The sequence below is a fragment of the Ranitomeya imitator genome, chromosome 4, assembly GCF_032444005.1.
Source record: "Ranitomeya imitator isolate aRanImi1 chromosome 4, aRanImi1.pri, whole genome shotgun sequence".
Taxonomy (NCBI): domain Eukaryota; kingdom Metazoa; phylum Chordata; class Amphibia; order Anura; family Dendrobatidae; genus Ranitomeya; species Ranitomeya imitator.
The window spans coordinates 469,540,385-469,555,543 of record NC_091285.1 but is presented as its reverse complement, the minus strand read 5'-3'; the positions used below and the strand labels follow the sequence as shown (position 1 = coordinate 469,555,543).

Below are 15,159 nucleotides of genomic sequence, written 5' to 3'. Positions count from 1 at the left end.
GCATCAATAGTAAAAAGTTGGGGACACACAGGGTTAATAGCAGCGTTAACGGTGTGCGGTACCCACGGGCCGTTACCGCTGGCATTAACCCGGTGAGTGGAGGGGAGTATGTGGTCGCTGGCACTGACTGCAGGGGAGTAGGGAGGGACTAAACGGACTGTGCCCGTCACTGATTGGTCACGGCAGCCATGACACGCAGCTGGCGAGACCAATCAGCGACGCGGGATTTCCGTTACAGAAGTTGCAGACAGGCAGACAGACAGACAGACGGAAGTACCCCTTAGACAATTATATATATAGATAGATGAATATTTCGTTTTAAAATGATGTGTAAATGACTTAAAGAATTGCTCTATGTAAAAGCTCATGTTAAAATCGCATTGCAGTCTGATAGCACTCGCTTTGCATTCGGATTTAAATCGGATGCTAGGTGTGAAAAATCGGATTGTCCTCTCACAAAAAACGCATGACACTTGCATGACAATTGCATTTCACTCGTCCGACTCTCCTGAATCAAAATCGGAACCATTTTTAAATCGCTAGTGTGTCTCCAGCCTAATAGTAAAAAATGTACAATTCGGGAGTAATCTACACAATTTTTGGGGCTTAAATTATGGTGACTTTGTGTTGCCCACACCTCACTAAGCTCCATCCACTTCTCAACAATTGGCAGAGCTGACTTAAAAAATGGCAAAAGTTTCACATTTTGTCACGTTTCAAATTGATTTAAGACATTGTTGGAGCAAAACGTTTGATGGCTTGGCCCCTATGAATGTTAGATAAACAGTCCAAGAAGTGGGCAGCCATCATTCATATTCTATGGACATGTCATACATGTACTCAGGAGGAATACTTCTGTAGGGTAGTTTCACAGACTGCCTAGTCTACAAACATGCAATGCAGTTTGTTTATGCCATTTGTGGAGTCACAAGTTGAATTCAAAAGGAATGAGAACTATAACAGAAGTACATGTATGCCTCCTTACTTCTGAACTCACTTTTGGCTATGACCCCTTCACCACCACTCCCCCCCCCAAACAAAAAAAAACAAAAACTGCAGTGATCAATGAAGGGTTCAGATGCCGTATCTCACTGTCTGAATCACAATGCCTGGACTGACCGCGGAGATCATGGCCCGAACTTACAGTCTGTGGTCAGTCCAGGCATTGCAGCCATTATACAGACAGTGAATAGGTACATGGCAACTTTGGCCGAGACAGCTGTTATGCAACTGAAGTTCGCTTTGTGCAGCTGCTACATCATGGCTGTCACGACAAGCAAGTGACAAAAAATCAGATTTGGTTGGATTTCTCGGGACTTGCTTGGCGTGGCTGTTAAGGTGTCGCAGTGTGACCCCATTCACTTCTGTAGCGCTGCGATGCAGAAGCGGCACCGATCGAACGTCTGTTGTACGTAAGCGGTGATCGCCATCAGTAGTAAAAAAAAGAATGTGTATTCACTAAAACCCCAAAAACTTAAATAAGATAAAACAAGAAAAGAACATTATCCAAACTGGAAACCTGCTTCAGGTTGTAATGGTGGCAGAACTCGATAGTAAAATGTTGAGCGCTGTATGGTGACACAGTATGATCTATCCCTATTAGACTGGTCTCTGGGCTTTTGTCTAATGTTTTTTTGTTTGTTTCTTCTTTACTAATTACAGACATTGCAGGTCCCTGAACACTGGGCGTCCGTGTTTGCTGTGTGGTCGTGCTCTTGGCACGTCTAGCGGCTTCTACTGGTTGCTCACAGTAGCGCGGTCATTTCCCAGTTCTACTTTAATGGTTTCAATACTCGGTAGACTGCACAGATTTATACCTTATAACCACTAAGGCTTCCGCTTGGCAATGTGGTGCACTTGTATCTTTAAACTTTTATGTTCAGTAGAAAATCATATAATTTAATGAGCGATTTTAAAGTTAGTGCAAATAAAGAACAGGAATCGAAAGCAAGTGGGAATAAAACTAACACGTCTTTGATGAAATACAGACAGCCAGTAATAATTACCGGATGAAAATGTCCCACTGAGGTTATTAGAATATGATAAAAAGTAAGTTTTATTATTGCTTCAATTAAGCCTATGTCTCGTGCTGCTGATGAATACTTCTCAGCTGTATGTATTTTTCTAACTCGATTCATTTCTGTTTGTATATGCTTGTTCACTCAGCAGTGCTATTAGGTGAATTAATATAATGTGCCCTTAAAGGAAACCTGTCAGCTGATAAATACTGTCCAATTCATGTGCAGCATGTATCAGGCCCAGGCTGTATTCAGAGAAAAACACTAAGGCCGGAGTCACACTACAGCGAGATACGGCCGAGTCTCGCAGGTTAAAACCAAGCTCTGGCTTCGGCACTCCGGAGCGGAGCGTGCGGCTCCATGTATTGCTATGCGGCTGCACGCTCCGCTCTGGAGTGCCGGTGCCAGAGCTTGGTTTTAACCTGCGAGACTTGACCGTATCTCGCTGTGTGTGATCCCGGCCTAAAAGGCATCAGGGACAGAAACCACACTGTAGACTAGCCAGTCAGGCGAGTCCCCAGCTGAAAAAAAGTAAAATACAGTAAGTAAAAAAATGTTAAAAAGCACCAAAAAGCAGACACAAATAGTGGAAAGTCGTTTCACCACTAAAAACGCAGCCTTTGTGATAAAACAAAAACAAAAAAGTACACAAAATTGGCATCACCGTGGCTGGAACGTCTTGATCTATAAAAGCGGCACTTTATTTATTTCGTATGGCAAATACTGTAAAAAAATAAAATAAAAGACACACCCAAAATGTATCTTTTTTATCAAACTGATACACAAAAAATAGAAAAAGCGATAAAAAAGTCACGTGTTAAGAAAATGATCATAATGAAAACACCAATTAGTCCCACAAAAAACAAGCCCTAATATAGCTCATTCGGCAAAAAAATTAAAACTTACAGCTCTCAGAAAATGTCGATGCAAAAACAAATTGATTTTTGTAAAATATTGGTTTTAGTCTGTAAAAGCAGAAAAGCATAAAAATCAATATAAATCTGTTATCGCTGTAGTCATACTGACCCGACAAACAAATCTGGCATCACTTTTACCGCATAGTGCATCGAGTAAAAAAAATACATAAAAGCAATAACTGATTTGCTGGTTTTTGGTCATTCTGTGTCTGAAAAATCGGAACAAAAAGTGATAAAAAAAAATGTTCCCCAAAATGGTGCCCCCAAAAAATCTACTCTTCACGCAATAAATTAGCCCTTATACAGCTCTGTATGGCAAAAAATAAAAAAACTTACAGCTCTCGGAATATGTCAATGAAATAACTTTTTTGTATAAAAAAATCATTTTTACCATACAGTATTAGCAAAACATGAAAAGCTATATAAATCTGCTACCGACCTGAAGAATGAAGCCTTCTTATCACTTATACTGGATGGTGAAATGCTCAAAAATAAAAAGAACTATTCTTGTATTGCTGTCTACATGTTCATTCTGCCTCTCAAAAATTGGAATAAGGTTCAGGTCACATTTATCCTGTGCTCTCCGCTGATTGCTTACATTAGGGTTCCCATGTAAAACCGAAAAACCACGATGCAGACAAAACCCCTGACTGAACCACTTACTTGCGAGGCAGACGGAGTCACTTTGGACTCGGTCTGGTCTCTGTTCTGGCAGTGTCCCATCATTTTAGGCATCTTTTTAGCGCACAAATGTGTGATCGACCACAGTTCTGTGGTGCACGCCTAAGAAGATGGATACCACCAGAACAGACTCCAAACAGAATTCTATGTGTCTCCATCTGCCTCATTGTGGTGGGTGGTTCGTCTGGAGTCTGAATCACATTTTTGTGCGGTTTACACATAAATCCCGACATAAGTGCTAAGTGTAAACACAAAATTGAAAGCGATAAAAAAAATGTTACCAATAAAAATCCTAATATATCCCGCACCTCAGAGGCTCCGTTAATAGAGCCCACAATCTATTCAAACGGAATCTGATTTCTAAAAGCCAAGTAGCGCTCTTTCCCATGTTATCTCTGCCGTGTGCTCAAACAGTGTACAACCACATATTGGGTACTGCCACATTCAGTAAAAATTACATAACAAATTATGGGACCCATTTTCTTCTATTACCCCTCGTGAAAATTATTTATTTGGTGTTCAAACTGTATTTTAGTACAAAAAATGTTAGGTATATGAATTACTTGAGGAGTCTAGTTTCCAAAATGGAGTCACTTGTGGGAGGTTTCTGCCGTTTTGGCACAGCAGGGACTCGGTTAATGGAACCAAAAATCTGTTCAAATAGAATCCATAAGCCAATTAGCACTTCTTCCCATCCGATCACTGCTGTGTGTGCAAACAGTAGTGTACAACCACATACATTAGGTAAAAATTGCATAACAAATTATAGAGTTTATTTTCTCCTATTACCCCTCATGTAGATCATAAATTTGGTGCTAAAACAGTATTTTAGTGGAAAAATTTAATGCTCTCATCATGTGTAGTTAGGATACACATGATGAGAGCATTATACTGCCTCTGTACAAATCCCTAGTTAGACCGCACATGGAGTACTGTGTCCAGTTTTGGGCACCGGTGCTCAGGAAGGATATAATGGAACTAGAGAGAGTACAAAGGAGGGCAACAAAATTAATAAAGGGGATGGGAGAACTACAATACCCAGATAGATTAGCGAAATTAGGATTATTTAGTCTAGAAAAAAGACGACTGAGGGGCGATCTAATAACCATGTATAAGTATATAAGGGGACAATACAAATATCTCGCTGAGGATCTGTTTATACCAAGGAAGGTGACGGGCACAAGGGGGCATTCTTTGCGTCTGGAGGAGAGAAGGTTTTTCCACCAACATAGAAGAGGATTCTTTACTGTTAGGGCAGTGAGAATCTGGAATTGCTTGCCTGAGGAGGTGGTGATGGCGAACTCAGTCGAGGGGTTCAAGAGAGGCCTGGATGTCTTCCTGGAGCAGAACAATATTGTATCATACAATTATTAGGTTCTGTAGAAGGACGTAGATCTGGGTATTTATTATGATGGAATATAGGCTGAACTGGATGGACAAATGTCTTTTTTCGGCCTTACTAACTATGTTACTATGTTACTATGTTAGTTGTTTTTTCATCTAAATGTTATAAAGTTTTGTGAATCATTTGTAGGTTAAAATGCTCAGTACACCACTAGATGAATTCCTTGAGTGGTCTAGTTTCCAAAATGGTGTCACTTTTGGGGGGTTCCTGCTGTTTATCCCTGCCTGTCAGGGGATCTACAAATGCAACTTGGCATTCACAATCTATTCCAGAAAAATGTACTCTCCAAAAATGAAACGCCACTCTTGCCTTTCTGAGCCCTGACATGTTCCCAAACAGCAGTTTTTAACCACATATGTATTACTATCGCATTCAAGAGAAATTGAATAACAAATTATGGGGTACATTTTCTCTTATTATCCATTGGGAAAATTACAAATTTGATGCAAAAAGAACATTTTAGTGAAAAAAAACCCTAATTTTTATTTTCACATCTACCTTTTAAAAAGTTCTATGAAGCACCTATTGGTTCAACATGCTCAACGTGGCCCTAGATGAATTCCTTGATGAGTCTACTTTTGAAAATGGGGTCACTTATGGGGGTTTCTGCTATTTTGGAACCTCATTGGCTGTGCAAGAGAGACATGATATCTGCAGTTAATTCCAGCTAAATTTACATTCCAAATACTAAATATCGCTTCTTCCCTTCCAAGCCCTGCTGTATCTCTAAACAGTATTTTTTTTTACTACATGTGGAGTATCGCCGTGCTCAGAAGTAAATGGATAACAAACTTTTGGATCCATGTATACATGTTACCTGTTGCAAAAGTGAAAAATTGGGGCTAAAGCAACATTTCCGTGAAAAAAATTAAAATTTTTAATATGATGACTTAATGTTATCAAATTCTGTGTAGCACTTGTGGGTTCAAAATGCTCACTATACCCTTGAATAAAAGCCTCGGGGTGTCATTTCCAAAATGGGGTCACTTGTGAGAAGTTTTTGCTGTTTAGCACTTTAGGGGCCCTGCAAATGCGACATGGCGCCCACAATCTGTTTCTTCCAAATTTGTGTTCCAAGATTCAAATGGTGTTCCTTCCATTCCAAGCCCTGCCATTTGTCCAAAGAGAGGTTTCTGACCACATGTGGGGTATCAGCACGCTCAGAATAAACTAGGTCAAATCAAACAACTGAGGGCACCACAAATATGTTTGGGATCAACCAAGCAGATACTTAGAAAGTGATTAGTGCAAAACGAAGTATGCAAAAGCTATGGGATCACCAAATAAAAAAATCCTTTATTAGAAACAACACAAAGGGGACATGGAACACATAAAAACATTTAAAAAAACATTAGGTGATAAATGCACTTTTATTCATATACATTCAAACAGGCCCAAAAGTAACAGCAGTCAAGAGCATGTCCATCCAATACTGTCCTTTGAGATTTCGGGGTCACTGTACTTGGATTTGGCTTCAGGCAGCTCATATCCACATGCATAACCTAGCACGGCATTACATGGCCTACGTTTGTGTATCACAAAATAAATCCGAGGCCGTGGATACTTTACTGGCGGTCCATCCATCAGCGATACACTGTGTAGGGTAGAGATGTTCCAGTGCTCTGACAGTCTACATTGGAGCACCCCAAACAAGGAGAAGAAAATTTAGAAAGACTAGAAATTCTACGTAATTCCCCAGCGTATTATGTGGATATAATTTACAGGTTCTTAGTCAGTATTAGCGTTGAATGGATGCAGTGTGCAGTATCAATATTTTCAGATGACTTGACTAATCTGTGTCACCGTTGGCATGTTAGGGCTTGTCTTCATACACACTGACAGTCCTTATAATGAGAACGTCATTGTTTTGTAATTCATTACAACGTTAATTTGCAGGGGGAAAAATCATCTGTCATTCTACTCATTAAGTACTGTCAGGCCCTTCTGCTTTCAATAGATATTACCATGTCAAATAAAGCTGCTTACACTAACTGGTACTGTACTCCGCCAATGGAAGGGACGTGTGCTAAGCTTTTGATGTGTTGTGGTTAACCTCTTTTCATCGTCTCATGAGAACTTCTGGACGTGTTAGAAAAAGAAAGTCAAGTGGGCACCACCACGATATCTTGTATAATATAAGCCAGGTGCTACAAATGCGCTAAACACCATGTGAAAACCAAAAGAAAAGAAAAGAGCGCAATGAAAGTGCACACACAGCTGTTATATTCAAAGTGAACAATGCTTTATTGAGAGTAATATACAGTGCTCTTAGACATAAAAATACTTAAAACAGCATGTAAAAACATTCCCAAACATGCAAACTCAATGTCCTCTAAATATGGGGACATGAAAAATATCTAGCTCCCAGGGAAAAATAGTCCCTAAAGACCACCCAGTGAGTATCATACAGAACTTGCAATATGAATAATGCACGTGCATCCGTATCAGGTATCGGTGTCGAATCCCCCTTGTGATTGACCTGTGATGCTAGAATCTGTAACCAATGTAGCAGGTATCATATGCAGCAATAAACACATTGTCTACCATGGAGCCCCACTTAATATTTGCACATGGACCCTGTCGGTTGTCGTTAAAGGCTGATGAGACGTATGTTAATATTACCCATAAAGGAACATACACCACAAAATGTAAGGATATACACCACTGCTCTTGTAAAGCTTTTTATAATTGACCTATGATGTTAGGATCTGTAACCAATAAAACAGGTGTCATATGCTGCAATGAATAAATAAAGGTTGTCCACCATAGAACCACATTACTTGTTTACATATGAACCCTGTCGGTTACCATTCCAGGCTAAAGAGGCTTGTATTCATTGTATCCATAAAGGTGCTTTTACCAAGATTTGTAAGGGTATGCCCCACCACTCATATACAGCCTGTGTCTATACATATAGCTAATGGCTACCTTCTGGACGTGTTTAACACTAGATCTACTAAACAGGCCACGTTTTAATACAGATACTTCTGGTATTAGAGAAAATTCATACCTACAGTAAAGTACACACCACTCTCAAGGTGATAGCAGATGGGTATTTGGATATTGTTAGTATTTGTGAGAGACAACTGGAAAGAAATAACTGAACTTAAGTTGGTGGAAGTAAATAACTCACAAGGCCAAAGATTGTTCAAGTGTTGTGTTAGAACACCCAGGCCTTAATATCTCTAGCATTATGTAGGCAAGGATTTAAAATGTAAATCTAGCCACCAAAAGTAGCAGTAAACTTGCTGAGTAAGGGGGTAGACAAACTGCCGTATTTCCCATTCAAGGATCGCATTGCAGTGCACAGACTGGTCCGGCACCTCTCCTGACCTGAGCGTGACATCGTGATGTATTTCTATGCAGCTGTCACGCTCAGGTCAGGAGAGCAGACAGGCAGCATGAGGATTCCAATGTGATCTTCTCACGAGAAATATGGCCACCTGTCCTGTCCTCTAAGGGCCCTCATACACAGTAGATAGTTGTCGGCCAAAGGATGCTTTGGCCAATCGTTTGACCGACAACTATATCTCCTCATTACTCAGGACACTAAAGTGCTTGCCCAACACTCTTGCATGGTCTATCAGAGGGCCACTGCCAGGGATTTCTGGTGATGGCTTATCTCACTGAGAGCATAAAGATTGGCAGTCTGAAATTGGACAAGCTGGATCCTTATCTCCCCTTACATCATCTGTGGGAGTGGAGTTGATAGACTCCCATGCAAATTAAGGTACCGTCACACTCAGCGACGCTGCAGCAATATAGACAACGAGCCAATCACTGCAGCGTCGCGGTTTAGGTCGCTGTAGAGACGTCAAACACAGCAGCTCCAGAACGATGCAGGAGCGATCCTGTGACGTAACGGCGACTCACTTATCGTTCTCGCTGGTTGTTAGCTCCATGTAAAACGTTGCTGGCATCGTTGCTTTTGCTGTCAAACATGACGATACACGCCGACCTGACGACCAAATAAAGTTCTGGACTTCTAGCTCCGACCAGCGATATCACAGCGGGATCCAGATCACTGCTGCGTGTCAAACACAACGAGATCGCTATCCAGGACGCTGCAACGTCACGGATCATTGTCTTTCTCGTTGTAAAGTTGCTGAGTGTGAAGGTACCTTTAGACTCTTGCCTTAGCCCACCAATTTTGAAAATAATGTACTGTACTTAGTTGACACTATTTTAAAAAGTGTAAAAGTCAAGGTGTACCGCTCAGAATGGTTCCTTCACTTCGCTATGTGACAGCAGGCCTTAAAATAGACGGGGCAGAGCAGGACCTAGACATGAAATTTCATACCCATGGAAAGTTAAATAGAAAAGATGCAAAACCCAAAAATGCGCGTTCTTGACCCCATATGTACAGAGTGCAAGGAACTAGAGCAAAACCAAAGAAATTGTCTTTCTCTTGCCTTCTCAATGCCAATTTTTTTTTTACGCTGGCCCGTAAGTCAGCGGCCATACGGTCGAGGGATAATCAGGCCCATGTGCGTCTGGCTGTCGGTCCTGCACCCTGAAGGGGTTCCCGTTTCTCCCCTGCGCCGGGAAGGGGGGATATGCGGCAGAGGCGAACCCCTTTTGGGATGAACAAAAGCCAAAAAGTTTTTTGATACCCAAGTGAATGCCTCCTCGGTGCTTGAAATGATTAGTAATACTGTTAATATCAATTAAAACAATGAATGTTATATTGCAGGGTCACCCCATCCTCGGAGAACCCCAATGCAGCCACTTCCAGTACTAGTCAAGGAAAGCCATCTCTACGGAGAATAAAGGGACGAATACACAGAAGCAAAAGCCTCGATAGTGTGGACCTCTGTGAGTTCAATGTAAGTGTTCAGAATATTTCTTTTTTTATGGTTAGACTTTCTGTGTTTTGGAGATAAGGCGACTCTTGTGTTTCGCTTTCTCACTGCCACTATATCCCAATGAAAATAGAAAGGTAACCAACCTACACAAACCTATACAGAATAATGGTCCATTGCTTACTGATTCATCTATCTGTATACCGTATCTATATACTACCCATTGACCTTTTACCTATAGAGAACTGATAGTATAAAGAGAGTCATTTTTAATTTTGGAAACCTTTATTTGGGAGACAGCAGTTTTCTGCTTTCCAGATGGCAGTGAGTAAAGTTGGCATATCAGTCACGGAAATGATTTGCAGATAAACACATTTTCATCCTGATCCATAGGTTATTATTACGAATCATCTGGAAATGCTGTACCATTTTTTTTATTTAATGCCATATCAACTGGCTATCAGTTAGGCTACTTTCACACTAGCGTCAGTACGGGGCCGTCGCCATGCGTTGGCCCGATGTACCGATGCAAACTGCGAAAAAAATGAACAACGGGGGCAGCAGATGCAGTTTTACAACGCATCCACTGCCCCATTGTAAGGTCTGGGGAGGAGGGGGCGGAGTTCCGGCCGTGCATGCGCGGTCAGAAATGGCAGACTCGTCGCACAAAAAAAGTTACATGTAACGTTTTTTTGTGCCGACGGTGCGCCAAAACACGACGCATCCATCGCACGACGGATGCGACGTGTGGCGATACGTCGCAATACATCGCTAATGAAAGTCTATGGAGACAAAGCGCATCCTGCGGGCAACTTTGCAGGATGCGTTTTTACTCCAAAACGACGCATTGCGACGTACGGCAAACAACACTAGTGTGAAAGTAGCCTAATATGAACTATATGTTACTCTTGAAACTTGAGATTAACATTTCAGTTACTGCCTCCCCACTCAAAAAAAAATAAATCATACATTTCGCAGGCATTGGAGGAGTATCACGTTAAAATCTTTATGAAGCGTCTCACGGATAATGTCTTGAGTTGATGTGGGTGCCATTTGATGCCATTTATTGATTTTAGAAACTATGTACTAGTTATAGCCTTGCATTTTTAGATGTGTCAGCAAGGCAGTGTAACCTAGTCTGCTGCCTTTCAAGGTGGTTTTCCAGGGCTTTCATTAAAGGAAGCATATGGTATCTAGCAAATAAAAATAGGGCAAAATCACACTGCAAGATCAGAACCGCAAGGTGGTAGTGATTTTTTTAATCAGGGGTAATTGAAAGGCATCTTGGATCTGCACTAGTAATCAGAGTTGATGTTTTCCCTACATTCTTGCAATACTATATTCAGACATGCTAAAGCACAGTTGGAGTGGAAATAGTCTTTATTAAACTGTGATTTAGTATTTTATTTTTAGATATTTGTATTAAGAGGATCTGATAAATGGAAGAGAAACAATATCCTTTGCACACAGACCTGTTACTTATTATGCCGGTGTTATACTTGATCATAACCATTATATTCTCCAATGCACTTATTAGATTGAGCATATATGATGACTAAGTGTAGAAAATATTAGTCATGATCATATACATGCTGAGTAAATTGCTAGCTGGCCAGGACCCCAGCGATGCCAAGAAACAATGCTGACCACTGAGCCCCTAACCTGATCTTTATCAAAAGAAAACATGCAACAAAATGTCACTGTCCCTATTGGGATTCAAATCCAAATTTCCTATCAGTATGTTTTAGATGTTGGAGAGAAAACCAGAGTACCATGGGAGATCCCAGCGTTGTACATAGAGAACATATAAACATCATACAGATAAAGCTCAGATTAAAGGCCAGGATCCCAGTGCTGCAAAGCAACAATGCTGACCACTGAGCCCCTATATTAGCCTTTATCAAAAGCAAAAATGCAACAAATTGTTCAATATAAAAACATTCAGGTATATTACATTACATTAAAAATTAGAATATTGTTAATAGTGTTGTCTCCTAACAAATGGACAAAGCTGTCAAGATTACACTTATCAGTGTGTCTGGAGTCAGTGAATGACTATTCTGCATTGCACTCTAGGGCAGTAGCATGCTGAGCTGTCGGTATATTGATTCAGAGCTCAGCCGTCCAATCGCAAGATGGGGCATGCTGAACTGTCATTTTCTTGAATGACAGTTTAGCTGTCCAATCAGGGCCGGGGCTTCCTCCATGTTTTTCCTGTTCGGATTAATTACCTGGCTCTGATCTAGAGTTCTGCCAATTGTAGCCTTGCTGAAGTGTTGTGTGTTGGCTCTGAGCTCCTGGACTTGTATTCTGATCTTTCCTGCTCAACCTTGTATTTGCCTTGACCATCCGTTTGCCTAGCCCTTTTGTTGTGATAAGCTACCTTCTTGGAATTCTGACCTTGGACTGTTACCTGACTATATCTTTGTCTCACCCCACTGTCTGTGACGTATCCTCCTGGCTTTTGACCTCGGACCGCTTGACGATTCAAGACTAGTTCTGAGATTAGGATTGAGGACACTTAGGTTGGAAATACCCACCGACAACACATCGTTACTTCAGAACCTTGTCCAGCTGGTAACAGTGGAATTCACATTTAAAATGGGAACAGTTAATTCTGAGTCGATCTCCTGCTATGTTTTGGATAATTAGCCTGCTGGATTGGTATTGGGGTTTCTATGGCTGCGTACTCACAATCCTGTTATTGATTGGTATCAGAAGGACATTGTTAAGTGGAGCCTAAACTGTCATAAAAGATGTCTAAGTTCTGTACAAATTTTCTCCGCTAGTCTGGAGGGTCGGCAAGGGTACCTGAAAGACTTCCCAGATATGTTTTCGGAAAAAGAAACAGAGATACTACCTCCCCATCATCCTTATTACTGGTTTTCTAAACTTGATCTTAGAGGGGCTTATAATTTGATACACATTCAAAAGGGTGATGAGTGTAAAACAGCGTTTTTAACGTCTGGGGGGGTCTTTTTGAAAATTTTGTCATTTTGTGGGTTAATCATTGCACCACCTGTCTTTCAATATTTTATGAATGATAATGTTTCTGATATTATTAGAAGGTTTATTATGGTATACCTTGATGACATTCTTATTTTTTTCTCCTGATCTGGATTCGCACTATGAACATGTCCGTTTTGTCTTATAAAAGCACAGAGAATATTCTTAGGGGAATGTACTTTTTCTGTTCAAGAAATTGAACCCTAGGAATTACATCTTGAGTCTTTAAGGCTATGTGCACACGTTCAGGAATTCATGCAGAAAATTCCTGAGAATTCCGGACATTTTCTGCATGAAATCCGCAAGAAAACCGCATGCGTTTTTGCCGCGATTTTGCCGCGGTTTTGCCGCGTTTTTGCCGCGGTTTTGACGCGTTTTTGACGCGGTTTTTTCCGGACACTTCCCAATGCATTTTGGAGTGGGAAATCCGCAAAAAAACCGCAAAAAGATAGAGCATGTCCGGATTTTGTGCGGTATGCGTTTTTTTTGCGGAAAAAAACGCATCATGTGCACAAAACATCCGGAATTCATTCTAAATGATGGGATGCTTATTGTATGCGGTTTTTTTTGCGGTTTTATAGCGTTTTTATCGGGAGAAAACCGCGAAAAAACCGCAACGTGTGAACACAGCCTAAAGCATTGCAACATTTTCTAGGACTCACAATTGCTATAGAAATTGTATTAAGGGTTTTTCAGAGGTCATTAAACCTCTTACTGATCTCACACGTAAGGGGGCGGCTCTTAAAGTTTGGTTGCCAGATACTATTTGTGTCTTTAGTAAATTGAAAAGGTGCTTCATGTACGCTCCGGTTTTAATCCAACCAAATCTCCAGAAACCATTCATCGTAGAGGTGGATGCTTCAGAGGTCTAAGTAGGAGCTGTATTATCTCAGGGTTCCAAAACTCTGACCAACTTGCGGCCAGGTGCATTTTTCTCTAGGAAATTTTCATCTGCTAAGAGAAAATATGATGTTGGGAATCGTCAGCTGCTCACTGTCAAATTAGGTTTTGAAGTATGGAGACATTTCTTGGAGAGCGCTATTCATCAGGTCAATCTTGTGACAGACTACAAAAATGTAGCTTATACCGAATCTGCTTAATGTTTAACCCCAAGACAATTGAGATCGTTCTTATTTTTTTCTATATTAAATTTTTCTATCACTTTAGGGCCTGGGTCAAAGAATGTTAGAGCTGATGCTTTGTCACACAGCCTTGATTCAGTTTCTCCCCCAGAACCTCTATCCTCCATTCTTTCTCAGGGTATTGTGGTTTCTATAGTATCCTCGGAGTTGGAAGTAGAGATCTGTGAAGTCCAGTAATTGGCTCCTTCTCCAACTCCAGGGTCCAAATTATTTGTACGTGCATACCTAAGATTACGTTTGCTGCGGGTGTTTCATGATTCGGTCTTGAGTAGTCATCATTGGCTCACAGCTATGTAGAAAGCCATGGCTGGACTCTTTTGGTGGCTATCTATGGATAGTGATATTAAAGATTTTGTTTTTGCTTGTGATATTTCTCCAGGTGCTAAAGTATGTCATAACAGGGCAGTCAGGAACTGGCTCCTTTGCCAATACCAGAAAGACCATTGACTCATTTGTCCATGGATTTCATTATTAATTTGCATTTTTCTGGAGGGAAGACCATTATTTGGGTGGTAGTTGACCTATTCAGTAAACAGCCACGTTTTGTTCCTTTATAGAGGTTACGGAATGCTGAAACACTTTCTAGATTGCTTATCTTTCATGTGGTGAGATTGCATGGAATCTCTCTGTACATATCTGATAGGGGAGTGTTTTTTGTGTCTAAATTCTGGAAAGCGTTTTCTAGGAAATTGGGGAACGATTTGTCTTTTTCATTTGCTTACCACCCTCAAACCAACGGTCAGACAGAAAGGACAATCAATCGTTGGAACAAATCTTAAGGTGTTTTGTTGCGACTCAGTAGGAGGATTGGTTCTCATTTTTACCTTTTGCTGAGTTCGTCTTTAACAGCCGGGTCAATCAGTCCACTGGAACCTTGCCTTTTTTGCCATTTTGATTTTCATCCCCATGTTGGTTATTTTTCTAGGCTGAATTCTGGGTGTCCTGGAATAGAGGTTTCCATACGGAAACATGGAGATGTCTGGAGGGGGATCAGAGGAATTTTGGGGTGGTTCAGCTTTGTGAAAGGCCAATAGGAAAAGTTTGACAGGTCACATCTTGAAAGTAGATGATAAGATTTGATTATCAACCAAAAATATTAAGCTGAAAGTACCGGCAGCTAAGATGGGTCCTAAATTTTTTGGCCTGTATGTGTCACGATATGTACAACGACCCAACGGGGGGTCAGTC

General features: G+C 40.9%; 1 protein-coding gene across 7 annotated transcripts in view; it reads left to right on the top strand.

Annotated features, from left to right (window-relative positions):
- Window positions 1-15,159, top strand: part of TJP1 (tight junction protein 1) — a 607,218-nt gene that overhangs the window by 67,093 nt on the left and 524,966 nt on the right. For all 7 annotated transcript variants that reach the window (XM_069765846.1, XM_069765847.1, XM_069765845.1 and 4 more), the window contains exon 2: window positions 9,715-9,847. In XM_069765846.1, coding sequence (XP_069621947.1) covers window positions 9,715-9,847 — 133 coding nt within the window. The remainder of the gene's footprint in view (window positions 1-9,714; window positions 9,848-15,159) is intronic.